This window comes from Pan troglodytes, chromosome 3, assembly GCF_028858775.2.
Source record: "Pan troglodytes isolate AG18354 chromosome 3, NHGRI_mPanTro3-v2.0_pri, whole genome shotgun sequence".
NCBI lineage: Eukaryota > Metazoa > Chordata > Mammalia > Primates > Hominidae > Pan > Pan troglodytes.
The window spans coordinates 21,168,442-21,187,135 of record NC_072401.2 but is presented as its reverse complement, the minus strand read 5'-3'; the positions used below and the strand labels follow the sequence as shown (position 1 = coordinate 21,187,135).

The 18,694-nt window shown below is 37.6% G+C and overlaps 1 protein-coding gene across 50 annotated transcripts in view; it reads right to left on the bottom strand.

The window, feature by feature from the left end:
* PACRGL (parkin coregulated like) overlaps positions 1-17,872 on the bottom strand; it is a 54,568-nt gene extending 36,696 nt beyond the window's left edge. For 5 of the 50 annotated variants that reach the window (XM_009447413.5, XM_063808676.1, XM_063808685.1 and 2 more), the window contains exons 1-7: positions 17,660-17,858; positions 13,746-13,813; positions 13,464-13,618; positions 10,404-10,471; positions 8,499-8,589; positions 5,351-5,485; positions 4,734-4,841 (exon numbers count right to left, since the gene is read on the bottom strand). In XM_009447413.5, coding sequence (XP_009445688.1) covers positions 4,734-4,841; positions 5,351-5,485; positions 8,499-8,589; positions 10,404-10,471; positions 13,464-13,618; positions 13,746-13,797 — 609 coding nt within the window. In that variant the 5' untranslated portion in view covers positions 13,798-13,813; positions 17,660-17,858. Of the gene's footprint in view, positions 1-4,733; positions 4,842-5,350; positions 5,486-8,498; positions 8,590-10,403; positions 10,472-13,463; positions 13,619-13,745; positions 13,814-15,526; positions 15,617-16,049; positions 16,131-16,386; positions 16,514-16,603; positions 16,753-17,483 lie in introns of those variants that run through there. The other 45 variants (XM_063808666.1, XM_063808672.1, XM_063808677.1 and 42 more) reach the window with 37 other exon arrangements.
* Between the last annotated feature and the right edge of the window lie 822 nt (positions 17,873-18,694).

The window sequence follows — 18,694 nt, the reverse complement described above, 5'->3', positions numbered from 1 at the left end:
GATGACATGATTGTATATCTAGAAAACCCCATCGTCTCAGCCCAAAATCTCCTTAAGCTGATAAGCAACTCAGCAAAGTCTCAGGATACAAAATCAATGTGCAAAAATCACAAGCATTCTTATACACCAATAACAGACAGAGAGCCAAATCATGAGTGAACTCCCATTCACAACTGCTTCAAAGAGAATAAAATACCTAGGAATCCAACTTACAAGGGATGTGAAGGACCTCTTCAAGGAGAACTACAAACCACTGCTCAACAAAATAAAAGAGAACACAAACAAATGGAAGAAGATTCCATGCTCATGGATAGGAAGAATCAATATTGTGAAAATGGCCATACTGCCCAAGGTAATTTACAGATTCAATGCCATCCCCATCGAGCTACCAATGACTTTCTTCACAGAATTGGAAAAGAACTACTTTAAAGTTCATATGGAAACAAAAAAGAGCCCACGTTGCCAAGACAATCCTAAGCCAAAAGAACAAAGCTGGAGGCATCACACTACCTGACTTCAAACTATATTACAAGGCTACAGTAACCAGAACAGCATGGTACTGGTACCTAAACAGAGATATTGACCAATGGAACAGAACAGAGGCCTCAGAAATAATACCACACATCTACAACCATCTGATCTTTGACAAACCTGACAAAAACAAGCAATGGGGAAAGGATTCCCTATTTAATAAATGGTGCTGGGAAAACTGGCTAGCCATATGTAGAAAGCTGAAACTGGATCCCTTCCTTACACCTTATACAAAAATTAATTCAAGATGGATTAAACACTTAAATGTTAGACCTAAAACCATAAAAACCCTAGAAGAAAACCTAGGCAATACCATTCAGGACATAGGCATGGGCAAGGACTTCATGTCTAAAACACAAAAAGCAACGCCAACAAAAGCCAAAATTGACAACTGGTGTCTAATTAAACTAAAGAGCTTCTGCACAGCAAAAGAAACTACCATCAGAGTGAACAGGCAACCTACAGAATGGGAAAAAATTTTTGCAATCTACTCATCTGACAAAGGGCTAATATCCAGAATCCACAAAGAACTCAAACAAATTTACAAGAAAAAAACAAACAACCCCATCAAAAAGTGGGTGAAGGATACGAACAGACACTTCTCAAAAGAAGACATTTATGCAGCCAACAGACACATGAAAAAATGCTCATCATCACTGGCCATTAAGAAATGCAAATCAAAACCACAATGAGATACCATCTCACACCAGTTAGAATGGCAATCATTAAAAAGTCAGGAAACAACAGGTGCTGGAGAGGATGTGGAGGAATAGGAACACTCTTACACTGTTGGTGGGACTGTAAACTAGTTCAACCATTGTGTAAGACAGTGTGGCGATTCCTCAAGGATCTAGAACTAGAAATACCATTTGACCCAGCCATCCCATTACTGGGTATATACCCAAAGGGTTATAAAACATGTTGCTATAAAGACACATGCACATGTATGTTTATTGCGGCACTATTCACAATAGCAAAGACTTGGAACCAACCCAAATGTCCAACAATGATAGACTGGATTAAGAAAATGTGGCACATATACTGGATTAAGAAAATATGGCACTATACAGCCATAAAAAGGATGAGTTCATGTCCTTTGTAGGGACATGGATGAAGCTGGAAACCATCATTCTCAGCAAACTAGCTCAAGGACAGAAACCCAAACACGGCATGTTCTCACTCATAGGTGGGAATTGAACAATGAGAATACTTGGACACAGGAAGGGGAACATCACACACCAGGGCCTGTCGGGGGAGGGATACCATTAGGAGATATACCTAATGTAAATGATGAGTTACTGGGTTCAACACACCAACATGGCACACGTATACATACGTAACAAACCTGCACGTTGTGCACATGTACCCTAGAACTTAAAGTATAATTAAAACAAACAAACAAACAAAAAAAAAACACTGCATGAATAACTTCACTAGAAGAAAACTGAAAACTCCATGACTGGTCTCTCATGGACCCTGCCCTATGTGCCTCTTACCTTTGCTGATTTTAATCTTTATTTTTTGTGTGTTGTAAGAAACCATAACAGCCAGTAACAGCTTTCCTGAGTTCCATGGATCCTTCTGGCAAATCATCAAACCTAAGAGTGGTCTTGGGAACCTCACGAGCTGCACAGGGTCCCAGTAAATATTTATATTAAAGATTAAAGTTACACATATCAGGAAAAGGTCTCTTCCTGAATGCAATTTACAGATTCACTAAAACATCGCAATGAAAAACAAAAATACTTAAACATGTTTGGTAACATATAATTACACAAGACAGTGTATGGGCACTGCTTACATTCATAGTTAATCAACATGAGCATAATACCATCTTACCGTTCATTAGCTTTTATCCATTCGAGTTTTGGTTTTTTTTTGAAGTGCAGACTCGCTCTGTTATCCAGGCTGGAATGCACTGTCACAATCTTGTCACACTACAACCTCCACCTCCCAGGTTCAAGCAATTCTCCTGCCTCAGCCTCCTGAAGCTGGGACTACAGGTGTATGACACCACACTTGGCTAGTATTTTGTATTTTAGTAGAGATGGGGTTTCACCATGTTGCCCAGGCTGGTCTCAAACTCCTGAGCTCAGGCAATCCACCCACCTCTGCCTCCAAAGTGTTAGGATTACAGGTGTGAGCCACCACGCCCGGGTGGTTTACTTTTTATTATAACCCTGAACTCTGCTCATGTAGGTGCTTTCCATTTAAAAAAAATAGTAATACTGTCCATTAGTAAAATGTTTTATGAACGATCTGTATATTTTTTGCTAAGGATGATGAGATTTTTAAGGTTTTTTTTATTTTATTTTATTATTATTATACTGTAAGTTTTAGGGTACATGTGCACAATGTGCAGGTTAGTTACATATGTATACATGTGCCATGCTGGTGTGCTGCACCCATTAACTCGTCATTTAGCATTAGGTATATCTCCTAATGCTATCCCTCCCCACTACCCCCACCCCACAACAGTCCCCAGAGAGTGATGTTACCCTTCCTGTGTCCATGTGTTCTCATTGTTCAATTCCCACCTATGAGTGAGAACATGCGGTGTTTGGTTTTTTGTCCTTGTGATAGTTTACTGAGAATGATGATTTCCAGTTTCATCCATGTCCCTACAAAGGAATGAACTCATCATTTTTTATGGCTACATAGTATTCCATGGTGTATATGTGCCACATTTTCTTAATCCAGTCTATCATTGTTGGACATTTGGGTTGGCTCCAAGTCTTTGCTATTGTGAGTAGTGCCACGATAAACATACGTGTGCATGTGTCTTTATAGCAGCATGATTTATAGTCATTTGGGTATATACCCAGTAATGGGATGGCTGGGTCAAATGGTATTTCTACTTCTAGATCCCTGAGGAATCGCCACACTGACTTCCACAATGGTTGAACTAGTTTACAGTTCCACCAACAGTGTAAAAGTGTTCCTATTTCTCCACATCCTCTCCAGCACCTGTTGTTTCCTGACTTTTTAATGACTGCCATTCTAATTGGTCTGAGATGGTATCTCATTGTGGTTTTGATTTGCATTTCCACCAGGCCTGCCCTAAAAGAGCTCCTGAAGGAAGCACTAAACATGGAAAGGAACAACCTGTACCAGCCACTGCAAAATCATGCCAAATTGTAAAGACCACTGAGGCTAGGAAGAAACTGCATCAACTAACGAGCAAAATAACCAGCTAACATCATAATGACGGGATCAAATTCACACATCATAATATTAACTTTAAATGTAAATGGACTAAAATGCTCCAATTAAAAGACGCAGACTGGCATATTGGATGAAGAGTCAAGACCCATCAGTGTGCTGTATTCAAGAAATCCATCTCACATGCAGAGACACACATAGGCTCAAAATAAAAGGATGGAGGAAGATCTACCAAGCAAATGGAAAACAAAAAAAGGCAGGGGTTGCAGTTCTAGTCTTGGATAAAACAGACTTTAAACCAACAAAGATCAAAAGAGACAAAGAAGGCCATTACATAATGGTAAAGGGATCAATTCAACAAGAAGAGCTAACTATCCTAAATATATATGCACCCAATACAGGAGCACCCAGATTCATAAAGCAAGCCCTGAGTGACCTACAAAGAGATTTAGACTCCCACACAATAATAATGGGAGACTTTAACACCCCACTGTCAACATTAGACAGATCAACGAGACAGAAAGTTAACAAGGATACCCAGGAATTGAACTCACCTCTGCACCAAGCAGACCTAATAGACATCTACACAACTCTCCACCCCAAATCAACAGAATATACATTTTTTTTCAGCACCACACCACACCTATCCCAAAATTGACCACATAGTTGGAAGTAAAGCTCTCCTCAGCAAATGTAAAAGAACAGAAATCATAACAAACTTGTCTCTCAGACCACAGTGCAAACTAGAACTCAGGATTAAGAAACTCACTCAAAACCGCTCAGCTACATGGAAACTGAACAACCTGCTCCTGAATGACTACTGGGTACATAACGAAATGAAGGCAGAAATAAAGATGTTCTTTGAAACCAACGAGAACAAAGACACAACATACCAGAATCTCTGGGACACATTCAAAGCAGTGTGTAGAGGGAGATTTTTAAGGTTTTGGGTTGAAGATTTGACATTGTTAAATCATGAAGAGATATGGATGGTGCATGATACATACAGTCAATCATTATCTAATCTTTGCAGTACTTACGCTTGTAAGCAGATGCTTCAGATGGTCGTTTAGACAAGGACCAACAACGACACTTAGCTGAACTAGAGCATTCAATCCTCTTTCAAACACTTCATCATCCGAATGGACCTGTAAGGTTGGTTAGTTGGGGGATGTATGGGCATCAGGGAAGAGAGGAGAAAAGGAAAGAAAAGATAGGTTAGAAAAAAGGGCAAGCAAGTAGAGAAAAGGATAAGATTAAACATCTACAATCAGAAGATAGTCAACAAAACCTAGAATTTTAAAAATAACCTTCAACACAGGACATCTAGAAGCAAAAAACAAATTTTCCATCTGACTGAAGCATTAACTAAAATATATGTAGCATACAGAAAGACTGATTTGAGGTTCATTACTTCCTCTAATTACTTAAAATGTCCCTTTTTACCTTTAGTACATCCTCTAAAGATGTCTTCAAGTATGTAGTTATCTGGCCCTGAGTAACAGTTGCCTAATTCTGCAAATGTGTCAGAATCACAGATAAAGGACTAATTTGCATATAATTTGGAGGGAAAAAGGCATACAATATTCTAAATATATTACAGCTTTCTTTTCTACCATGTTTTCAAATATAAAGTACAATGAAATAAATGACATACCAGAGCTGCCTTTAGCACAGGAATCAGTCTAGGTAGCAAAGGAATAGCTTTTTCAGGAGCACCTTTGACCAAAAGTAATTCTCTAAAACCCTCCTTTGACACAAAAGTGTATGGATGCTTAGTCTCTCTCAGACCCTGACAAAGACCAAGAGGAAACATGATTTACTACCCATTTCATTATGCTAATAACAGAAAAATTGAGTCTTTACTTGCTTAAACAAAAATCAAAAATTTCATTATTGTTTTCCTAATCATGATTATAATTTCAGTAGTTACAATTTCAATTACATTGAGAAACTGTGGGACAAAGGGTCCCTTGGTATCCCAAGGGAGACTGGTTCCAGGGCCCCCCCTCCAATGGATACCAAAACCCGTGGATACTAAAGTTCTTCATATAAAAGAGCATAGTATGTGCACATACTCCCATATACTTTAAATAATCTCTAGATTACTTATAATGCCTATTACAATGGAAATGCTTCATCAATAATTTTTATATTGTATTATTTGTATTTTTTATTTTTGCATTGTATTTTTTTTAATAGTTTCGATCTGCAGCTAGTTAAAACCCTAGATGTGGAACCCATGGATGGGAAGGGCCAACTGTACATGAGACAGGAGTAATCTCTACTCACAGAAGGGAAGGAAGGGAGAAGAAAAAAAAAATAAGAAAAAGGAAAAGAAAAGAAATGGAAAACAGGGGAGGCAAGAAAAAATATAAGAAGAAAGAGAAAATAAAATAGGAAGGAAGGAAAAAGCAGGAAATGGAAGGAGGAAAAGGAAAGGTAAATGAAACTACAGACAAAAAGAAAGGAAACTCGCTAGGATAATAAAAAGATTTTGTTATGTACACTCACTTTCTGAAAGCAGAGCAAATTAGTCTATGTTTATAACCACTCCTTTATGAATGCATGGCTATAAGATCCCCTACATTTAGTGATTTTATGACTTAATAAGTTTCTAAAATAAATTTCCTTCATATTTAAGTATTTTATATTAACGTATTTAGAAAGCAAGTATCATACTATATGCATTTTAAAGGCATGTTAAGATTTTAAATGTCATTTGTAATACTGAAATGCAGTATGAAAATATTTTAAAAAACTGTAGATCATATCTCACTATGCCTTTCACCCTAAATGCATTAGAAACAATTAGCTAGTACTCTTTTATGATTTAACCAATCATAGTGAGTCAAAAGGGCCATCTGACTTTTTTCGAAATGATAAAGCAAACCAAAATCAACAGTAAACCCCTTTAGTTTGACTAATTATCTATGAAGAAATATAATCAGCTGCAAAATCATGCTTAGAAAAACCAATTTTCAAATAATTTGTCCTTCAGACCTAAATATCTGCTTCCAAATAGTAATCAAACATTTCCTTTCCTTGAAGCTGTCATGCTTTTGAAAACCATCCTGCCAAGCACATGGGCGTCATTTTGGATCAAATAGTAGTGTCCTGTATCCTGTTCATTTTCGAGATAAAAACTCTCAGATTAAATGCTGAAGTGGATTTCAGCAGTGGTTCTTCTGTCACTACTTATCTGTTAGTAAATGAGGCCAGGAGAAAGATAAAAATCTACTCAATACAGAAAGAAAAGCATTGACATTTGGACAACAGGTATATAAAAGGCTGACTTTAAGCAGAAGTTAGAGTCCCTTTAAGGATATCCCAAATTAAAGCACTCCCTGTACAATATGATTAGCTTCACTACACTTTCAAAGCTATCACCAGTTTTGATTAGTCTAAAAAAAAAACATGGTTTGCTACCTGGTTTAAAAGGCTTAAGGTTTAAAAAATAAGGAAACATAACTAATTTTGTGTGTGTGTGTGTGTTTGAGATAGCATCTCACTCTACTGTGCCTGGCTAATGTGATTTTTTTTTTTTTCTTTTTTGTAGAGACAGGGTCTCCCTATGTAGGTCAAGCTGGTCTCAAACTCCTGGGCTCAAGTGATCCTCCTGCCTTGGCCTCCTAAAGTGCTGGGATTACAAGCATGAGCCACAGCACCCAGCCTAACCTTTAATGCCAACCTCAAAACTGAATTTCAAAATAGGCTACCTATAAAAATACACTGCTTGTAATACTCAGCAATAAATTAAGAAAAACAAAAACTTACAGTTTTTGCTAGTAACTGGTTAGTTTACTCTTAAGAGAGTAAACATATTTGGAGAATTAAATGAGGAACCAGAGATTTTGATGTTTCATTTTAATTAAGGAATCTCAATTGGCAAAATTACATTTTTCAGTTCTGCTCCCACTTGGTCCTCCCCACTGGTTTTATAGGAAAGGCAAATGATATTAACCTAAAAAGGCACTGCCATGTTTATAGAGTAAGTTACACAGTAGTAACTAATCTAAGTAAAACTATCAGTGAAAGAACTCAGGTGTTTTATTACTAATATCACCCAAACTCTAATCATTTGTTTCTTACTAATGACAACAAAACGATCCTTAACTTTTAAAAAGTAATTAAAAGTTTAAATACAAGACAACTGGTTAATTCATTTCCCTACTTCTAACTCTAAGAATAAAATTCATAGAAGATAGCAATGATTCACTTGAAGCTAAGACTCCACCAACATTTTTCCTGACACAAATGTTAAATTATATAAAGGAAGCTATCAAAAGTTTTTTTTTAAATAGTCTATAAAACCACCTCCATGATATTGTACTGGAAATGTACAAGCAAAGAGCTGGAGTATTCACCAGAAGAACATTTAGGTAGGTAGTATCAATTCCCTAAGAAACACATCATGTCAACACGATTGGTTGTACATAGAACCACTTACCACTATCTGACAGTTTTCAGTTTAATCCCTGATGTTTTCCTTATTTCACTAGTACCAAAAAATCTCTCCTCATTATGAGTCCACATATTTTTTTGAAGTAAGTACAAATATTTCATCTAGTTATCTACAAATCCCTATGCAGACTAATTCCATGTTTATAAAGCTGATTAATCAATTTCAAATAACTATATAAGAATCATAATTCATTCCTAAGGGTGTGTGGTGTTTCAATGCCTATTGTGTGCTTCGTTTTTCAAAGGCATAGAATGAAATTTACTGACAAGCTACAAAGTAGCATTTAATGCAATTTTTAATGTTTATTTTCTGATAAATATTCAAGAGATGGCATATTTACCTCAGCTAAAGTAATAAGAAGTGGATCAAATGAAAGACTTTCAGGAGGACATTCCCACTGTAATCTGTGTTTTACTGAACCATGTACCAATCTAAAATATAAAAGTTAGTGAATGCAACAAGAAAAATATAATTCTCTATTAAGCAGGGATAATCTAACATACAGTATAACCATATCAGATTTATTTTGTAACATGTAGGAATACCATAACTTTATAAGATAGTACAAGGACATTTTACAAAGTAATGTCAATAATCCTACACATTCCTAGTCTTACAGCAAAAGTGACCCACATGTGTTACGGTTACAGTTTTGGTGCTTAAGCATGTTGCTGTCTGTGAATCTTAACACAGATATGCCAGGTGGTATCTTTCAGTGATATGACACAATAGGTAATCTACAGAAATGAAAAAATGCAAACAAAACATAGTAATTATTAAAAATGTTGCACAAGGAACATTGTTTTTCAGATATAGATCATGTAACCCTAACACTAATAACCTGAAGGCTAAACCAAGTTTCATCTCTGTTAAAGAGAAGAAAACTGAGGCCAGGAAGGTAAAATGGCCCATTTAGGGTTACAAAGTGGTGGCCCCTGAATTAGGATTTCTGCTTCTTTTAACTGCTTTTTTTTGAGACGGAGTTTCACTCTTGTTGCCCAGGCTCAAGTGTAATGGCGCGATCTTGGCTCACCGCAACCTCCGCCTCCCAGGTTCAAGCAATTCTCCTGCCTAAGCCTCCCCAGTAGCTGGGATTACAGGCATGCACCGCCACACCCGGCTAATTTTTTTTTTTTTTTTTTTTTTTTTTAAGTAGAGATGGGGTTCCTCCATGTTGGTCAGGCTGGTCTCGAACTCCTGACCTCAGGTGATCCACCCGCCTTGGCCTCCCAAAGTGCTGGGATTACAGCCTTTACTGAGGAATAACTAACACGCAATAAACTGCATGTATTTACAGTATACAATTTGGTATGTTTTTATGTACGAATACACTCAAGGAACTATCATCACAATCATGACAGTGAACTTAATCCATCAACCTAAATGCTTCTTTGAACTCCTTTGTAATGTTCTCGACTTCTTGACTCCTTTGGGCTTATGTTCATAAGAGTAAGACGTCTCTCTAATATTGTTTTTACATTTTTGCAACAATAAGTTTTGGAGGGGTGGGGAGTAGAGAATTAAGAACCTTTAAATAGGGTTTCAATTCAGAATGTAAATATGAAATAACAATAAACTGAAGAGTATTTCTTGAGCTTATTTTTCACTCCAAATCCGAAAATACCATTAAAAACTAGATTTCTTGAATTTTGGAACAAAAATAAATAAATGTTGTGATTATTTCCATAATCAAAATAAAATTTTCTATCATCTACAACAGGCTAAAACTGGATGAACTCTGAAGAAATAAATGCTTTATAGAAATAAATTGTAAAATGATACATTATCCGTAGTATTTTTTTTTTAAAGTTCTGACATCTGTCTAGAAAGGTGGCAAGAATTATATCCAAAATGAAGCAAAAACAGCCATATGTATTTATTATGAAATATAAACAATTTCATTAAATTGACAACTTTCATTTTACCAACAAGATAGGATTTTTTAATTTGCAACTTGCCCAAGCCTGCAAATGCTTAAATTGATTATTTTAGAAAAAGGGTTCAAGTAAAGTTCTTAAACTGATGGTTTATCCATAGATCCCAATAACTGTATTTTGGAACTAGAATGGTTTTCTTCAACAACATCCAGGAATCTATACCAGTCCAAAAGAAAGTGTGAATAAAGTCATCTTTATTTCAACCTCACTAGTAAATAAAACTTACAATACATTTAAACTAAATATTGTATTCATTTTACTCAATGATTTTGAATAATTTGGTCAGTTATAAATCATATTGATTTTACCTGCAAGGAATACCTCCTTTAGAGTAAATAGCTGCAAATGCAGAAGGCGCTCGTGACTGTTCACCAAACTAAAATAAAAAATGAAAATATTACTATCACCTATACTTCTGAGGTCAGAAGCACACAGCCATTTTGCTTTTCAAACCGCCAAGCTGGTATCGAAGCGCACCGTTTCTACTCAGCAACACAGTTGAGAAAAACTGTCAATCCTCTCTCTACTAGAATACCACGACCACACTTGGTACATCTCTTTTTTCCCCTAACGATTCAGGATGCTTGAACGCGGCTGAAACCACATATGGAATGATAGTTCTTTCTACCTTCTTCCCCACTGTGACCTTTCAAGGTGAGGACTCTATGGAGAAGGGGTGTTAAGTACAGAAAAAGTATATTTGTTTTTTGCCACCTGCACATCTCCTACTTTGTGCTTCAGCCAAATACAGATGGCGTAGGTAGTCACATTTCTCCAAACTGGCTTTAGGCTTCTATAAAAAACAAAGGATTGCGCTGGGCAGGAGGGAGAGAATTGAAGATGGGGAAGATTCTCACAAATATATGCCTGGATGTATTTTCTTAGATATATAACTTCATAACCTTTCAGTTTTGCTATATATGAATAGCTTGATTTTATACCTACTCTTAAAGATGATTTAAGGGATGGTCAATCACAACAGTTAAACAATTACAGCATAAATAATTTCAATATAATTGATAAGAGACTTAAAGAGGATTTAGGAACAAAAAGTAAATATTTTATCACATGGTACTTTTAATATATAATCAAATGAAAAATAGTTGTCTAAATTACAAAATATAAATTGACCTGTTTTAAAGATATAACTAGATAATTTTTTTTAGGTCACACACAGTGGTAGTTTTAAAATGTGCTTAAAAAGTTTAGAATCAGCTCTTTTTTCCTCTGGAAAAGCATGAGTTTTGAGTAAAAGCACATAGGAGAAAATTCGTTCAAATTAAATTACAATAAAAGATTCATATCTGGCCAGGCGCAGTGGCTCAAGCCTGTAATCCCAGCACTTTGGGAGGCTGAGGCGGGTGGATCACAAGGTCAGGAGATCGAGACCATCCTGGCTAACACGGTGAAACCCCATCTCTACTAAAAATACAAAAAACTAGCCAGGATGGTGGCGGGTGCCTGTAGTCCCAGCTACTCGGGAGGCTGAGGCAGGAGCATGGCTTGAACGCAGGAGGCGGAGTTTGCAGTGAACCAAGATTGTGCCACTGCACTCCAGCCTGGCGACGGAGCAAGATTCCGTCTCACAAAAAAAAAAGATTCATTTCCAAAATTCAATCCATGTTATGTGTAACAATTCACAAGACGAATGTTTCACTCATCTAGTTATAATTTCTGCTATAAAAGAAATACAAGTTTTAAAAATTATTTTCAAGTAACAAGCATATCCGATAAGAAAGTTGTTTGAAAAAGTGCTACACATATTGGAGAAAAAATTAAGACAAATTAGTACTATACTATCAACATATTTGACTTCTACCATCTACAAGCAAATGATCTTTCTTTTTGCCCCTTACAGGTCATGAAAATAATCCCTAAAATTTCAATATACCCACAAAGACTAAATTTCTGATTGAAATGCTAAACAATTCCTTTCTTTGCCTTTCAGTTTTATTCTAGAGATAATCATGGTTTCATCTTCCATGTTCCACAAAATCAGAATTTTTTTTATGAATAGATTACTTTTATCGATTTTAACCAAATTTTACCAAGTCTAAAGTGAAAAATGTTATCCCATTCAATTTTTAACAATTTCAGACCATATTTCAACTCTGCATTAATGTTATATACCATACTACACTGAATTAGCATTTCAAAAAATTTTTTAATTCAAATATTTAAAATATTAATGTGCATAAATCACAATAGTGAATTCACAAAAAATGAACACACCTGTTTATCAACAGAGTTGAAAAATCTGAAAGTTTCCAGCACACTAGATGCCTCCACTGCCTCTCCCAAATCCCTGCCCACCTTTCGCCCCAAAGGTGAACATTATTCTGACTTCCAACTCATTTGTTTTATATTGGTAGCTTTTACACATGCTTTTCTCGGGTCAAATTATTTAACTATTTCCCAAAACTTTCCTCGATTTTTACTAAAACTTAGGACTAAGGTCACTAAATATTATTAATTCAAAAAGTACTTCTTTAAAGAGAGGAAGAAAATTGAAGCGTCACCGTAAACTCCCTCAACTAAACATAAGCAAAGGAAGTGAGAGCAACAAGATTATTAGGGCCTTCTTCAGGTATTCAATTTCCTTGACACTGTAGATTACAGAAAAAAGCAAAGGAACATAGCCGCTCAAACTACTTGTCACTTTGCTTTTATCCAGTCGGACACTCCTTCTGTCTTGGAGAGCTCACTATACTTTTGCTTCCTTAAGTAACTGCCATACCCCTACCTACCACCACAGTCAGTCAGGAGCTTCAGCCACCCTCACAATCCCCTTCGAAGGCTGAAATCACTAACATCTCACCCTACCAAAGTTGGGCATGGGGCAAATAACACCTGGTGTTGTTGCACAGGTGTGTTCACTTCTGAATATTTTTACTGCATAAATCCCATGTTTATTAAATCTCATTAAATTGTTAGGAGAGGGCAAAAGAGGTTAGTACTACAACTAGGATTTCTGGTGGAACTAATTTACAGAACACAGAGGAAAGGTCAGAGACCTTTATGCAACTATAGAAGCACGAAAAGCATTCTGTGGCAACTGAATACAGTTTATTCATTGATATGGGGAAGTAAAACAACACTGCAAATAAAATCTAAAGCTAAAGTGCAATTTTCTATGCACTACAATGCGATATCCCAAACAGGTTAATGTCTATGTCTCCTTACCCCCATACTCACTCCCACATGTGACTGATTATCTCAGTTCTTCATCATAATAACCACATGCCCTTCTCTCATTATTAGCTCAAAACTAGCAAAGGGACAAAACTCAAGACAGCATCCAGCATTGTTCAATACTGTGCGAAATGCCTTTAAAAAATCTACTGAGTTAGGAATAGTTTTGGACCTACCGGATTAATTGTTTTAGGGTTCAGTTTATCACTTGGTCTAGGATGAAGTTTTCTTGCAGACTCTGGAGAACTGGTTGACAATGAGGATTTGCTTCCCTGAACTGCATTCCTGTGTTTTATCTGTGTGCTTGATGATGTCCTTTGATCATAGTTACCTGGAAAAAAAACAGAACATCAATAGAAACTAGGTACAAGCAATAAAGTTCACCCTGCATCCATCTGTAGCACAGAAAGTGCCATTAACAAACTTGACCTCTTCACTTAAAAACCAAAGCTCTGTACCTGTTGCTCTGTTTTTCAACTGTGTACCTCCAGAGCCCTCTGATTTCTGCATTGCTTCCCTTTCACTCCTGCAGTTAAAAAAAAAAAAAAGTTGATTTCAAAATTTGTTTGGAGGGGCATTTGTTATCAATAAAAAGACAAAACCAGAACAGAGTATACAGTACAGTAAAAGACACACAAAAAAGTTGATATGGAGCAAAATACTGGAAAAGACTAATGAGAAAACATGAAATTATGTCAACTTCAATAGTATCAATAACAGCAAAATAATCATCTCCAAGAAATGATGTACAAAAGTCAACTTTTTTTCCATTCAAATTGTCAAAATAAACTGTTAGAAACTCACTTCCAATCCTCTGACCACATTACAAAACAAAGACTAGATTTCTGAAAGGAGTGGTTGGTACATTCCCTATCATCTTCTCCATCTTCTCTGGCCTCTGTATTTCCAAAGCTCCAAATGTTAACATGTGCACATCAAGCTCTACTTTTCCAGTGACATAATGAACTCTCCTACCCAATGTATCACAAGCTCCTTAAACTGAATGTAACTAAAACCGAGGTTGTCACACTGAAGTTATTATGAACCCCTTGTTAACCCAGGGTACCACCAGTTTTCTGGTCCTCAGACTGAAAAACTTAGAATCACCATTGTCTCCTTTTCCTTCATTTCCTACACTCAATGCTACACGTGATGAGAAAGAAAGAGCTTTGGGCTCAAATATGGGTCTGCATCTCAGTTCTACCAATTATGAAATTTATGAATTTAGGCAGATTATTTAACCTCCCTAAACCTCGACTTCCTGACCTGTTTAAAGAGGGAAATAAAAGCCTGTCAAGGTTTTCTGGAGGTGCAAATGAAATTATCTCTCAAGTTACTCACCCAGGGAATATTGGTTCATTTTTCCCTTACACAGTTCCTTTTTTTCTGCTAATGGAGGACTCTAGTTCATACCCCAAGGTTTCTAGCTAATCCAATCAATTTCTACAATTGTATCTCTAGCAATATATACACACACACACACACACACACAGACACACACACTCATATACCCAAGTGCCTACTGGTATTTTTAAGCCAAGCTTCATTCCCAACTTCCATGAAGCCTTTCCTCATCTTGGTTTCTCAAATGTGTATTTCTATGGCATTGATTTCTATCCTGTGTCCTTATTTCTACTTGATTACTCTGTTCCCTCACTTCCACGACAATCTAGTTATTCTATTAGCACACGTCTCATTTTAATGCCTTTAATAATGACTGCCTCTCAAGTATAGTGTAAGATCTTCCCTTAGGACAACACAGATAAAGTCCTCTTCCACCTCCAAATGACACCTTTTCAAATATTTGATGGCATTAACTCTTAACTCCTTCATTTTTTCTTCTTCAGGATAAACACTGATACTTTTTAAAATGATTCCTCACAAGAAATGCTTTTAATTCACTTAACAAGTTAGAAATCCTCAAAAGGAGGACAAAGCTCCATGTTATAAAATTTAGCCAGATATCTCAAACATGATGTACCAGCTTAAAGTCTGATACCATGTAAAGATAAACTAAATGTAAGCTTGCTTCTGCACACTGAATAATTTCAATTTCCTTGATTTAATACATTGATCTCATTTATCTCATCCCACTACCAGCAGATGACTTACTTCCCAGTATCACACTTCACCTCCATTCCCAGGGCATTTTCTAATACTACGGTAATTAAAATCTCATTAAAGTTGTCAGATAATAGTCTAAAATAAGCTGAGAGAAGCTTTAAATATGTTAACCTACTATTGTACTTCTGTGATCATTCAACAAGTATTTAATATTGTGCCCGACTTCTGTTTTGAGAAGCTCCTGGAGGGGGAACAACACAAGTTTCTATTGAAAAAAAAAAAAAATGCATCAGTTTCCTCAACTCTATAATTGGGCATAATTACAGGAACTACTTTAAGTGTTGATGAAGACTAGTAAGAATATATGTAAAACAACATTTCCATAATGGGAGGCATACAGTAAGGGCCACATGAGTCTTAGCTATTATTATAATTTTCTTTACAATGGTACAAAGTGTTCTTCAGTATTACTATTACTAATAGTGAGACCACATGTTTTGTCGTTTTTAAAAAATCTGGCTTAACATCTTGGGCTACATCAATTTGAAGACCAGCTGAAGTCCAATTTCTCTTGATCATCAATTGTTAACAGCTGCAACAGATAAAAGCGATGCACAGCAAAGACGCGTACCCACAAACATAACAAGGGCATAGGCAGCCATATCAAATTATGATGCACATTTTTCAATACTACCTACCAATTCAGTGGAAGTTTTGGATGGAATTTTATGGCTAAATTTCTATCTTCCTTCAGGTCAAAAAGTTGTTCCTGTAACAAACTAATGGTGAGGTGTTGCATTATATTTTGAATGAGTTCAAAAAGTCACCAAAACTCATTTGAAAAAGTTTTAAACATGGTAGAAAATCGAGCTTCTACAGTTTATGAGTATACAGGACAACTTTTATGTACAATATATAATTTTCAGCATTAAACATACAGTAATGCAAACACGTCTACATCCCCTTTCAAAATCCTGTATTAGAGAATTTCTTTCCAAAACAATTGCTTTTTCACTTGAAATTTTTATCCTTTACCTTAAGGACAAATTACAGTTGGCTCTCCGTATATGCGGGTTCCACATCTATAGATTTGACCCAACCACGGATACGGAGAGCAGACTGGAGGACTTTGGCATGGGTGGATTTGGGTATCTGAAAGAGACTGGGGGGAGGGAGGGAGTCCTGGAGCCAATTCTCCACGGACACCAAGGGACGACGGGAAATGTAGTCAATTTTTTAAAATAATATCCACCTGGAAGCATGCCACTGACAAGCCTGGAGCATGAGTTGTTTGTGAAAGAAAGCTTTAAAAATCTTATCCTTGGTAACCCTTTCAAGTGGTTTTTCATTAAATAACATGTAGAGGATGGTGTAAAGGAGCAGTGATGGGGAGAAGCGAACCTGTAAGAACTATTTTGTGTTACAAATATTATCAAGGTCACCGCTCATTCTTTTACAAAACAAGATAAACATTGTAATTATAGATATTAGAATCCATAAATCCACTTAACTTCGAACACCTAAACTATGTCACAATATCAGAAAGCAAACAAACCACCCTATGAAGCCCACACATTCCCCTTAAAGCTTCCTTGGTTGCTACAGGTCATCTATCTACAAGGGACTGCGGGTGTCTGTGTCAATGGTAGGAAAGTGTACTTTCTATCATTGTTTGGGCAGCTGATATAGCCTATTTCTTTCCCTGTATGTACTTTCTCCCGTACTCAGCCTTAAGACCACTGAACTAAAACAATTCTCAGTCAGCAGAGCCCTGCTTTCTAATCCAGGTCTAGAAAGTTCCAAACGTGTAAGTAAGAGCCCCACTAAAGAAACCATGTTCCATTTGTAAAGCTCTGTCAAATTCTAAAAGACCCAGAGCCCAATAGTCACTTATCCCAGTCCCTTTTTTACCATAAAGTAAATTAAAAGGGCCAGTATTAGGGTCGCAGAATCTGCTTAGGGGTCTTAGAATCTATTTTCCACCTTCCCAGCCACCCCTCCCACACTCACTTCTAGATACTTAAAGACCAGTCCAGGGCCAAGATGCTATCAAAGTCAGCAAAAGAGGAAGACACAGAAAAAAAATAAAGAAAAAACAGAGATTTTTTAAAGGGGCCGAGGGAGGAGTTTACCAGTTTCAATTAAGGTTAACGAAGGCTACTCTCGACTGACCCTCTACCCCAGGAAAGGAGGGGTACACTCCAAGCGCTCACGATCTCAAGGGTCCTTAGCAACGGGGTCCAGCGGCCCTAGCAACAGATCAGGAAGCAAGCCGGCTTGGCAGAGAGCGCGGACAGGACACCCGTACCCGCGGTTCACGGCTCCGGGGACCCGTTCCTACCGCGCCTCTCTCCCGCCGCGATCCGCACACCAGCTGCCCCCCACCGCGGGGGGCTTATGCCCGGCACTCAGTCGGCCAACAACCGCGGCTACCGCCACCGAGCGCCTGCGTTTGGGGAAATGAGGCTCCGCGCGGCCCGCCCCTGAACCTGGTCGCGCCGCGCAATGGCGTCAGACGCACGCTGCGTCGTCTAAACCAATGGTAAGAGGTCGCGGAGGCGCCCCGGAAGAGGGTTGCCCAGGCAACCAGGCGCCAGGAGTTCAGGGGGCAGCTCACGAACTGCAGACGCTGTCTCTGGCGACAAAGGGGCACCTGGTGGAGGATGTTTTTCGAATAAGAGGTCCGGAGAGCAGAGGGACGATGACGGGTCCGGAGAGCAGAGGGACGATGACGGGTTCCCAGTCGCCTGCGCCCTAGCCTCTCTTCAGTCCATGCGCTTAACTCCTAAACGCTTTTCTCGCACACTTAATACTCATTGTTCCTCAGCTATCTTACCCTCAATACTCGGAGAACTGAAGACTGTGAACTCCTCCCCCCGAGTCTTCAGGGGTGAGAGCCGAAGCCATCTGCATGCCCAGCTGTGGGATTTTCTTGTAGTTTCCTGTTCTATCTGGCTAAATCATAAGCCTAGCTGTGGAAATTCGTTTCCTGTCGTATTTTATGAATCTCATATGCTATTGCATTCTTCACAGTATATCCGCATTTAAATAGTAAAAAGCACGATTTTGTGCTCTACATTATTTTTAATAGTAAAAATATTTAATAGTGAAAAGCACGATTTTATGCTCCACATCATAACAAAACTGATGCTGCAGGAAAATGCATATTCCCTTGTATTGCATTCCACCAGCAACAATTTGGGTTGTCATAGTTAAGTCCAAGCCCTTTGGACCTGTCCACTGCACTCCTCTTTAGCATCCTCTACTGTTGCCAACCCAAAGCCCTAACTTTTTGCTTAGGTAACACTAAATTGGCATTGTCTGAGCACTCGAGGCTGTGTAA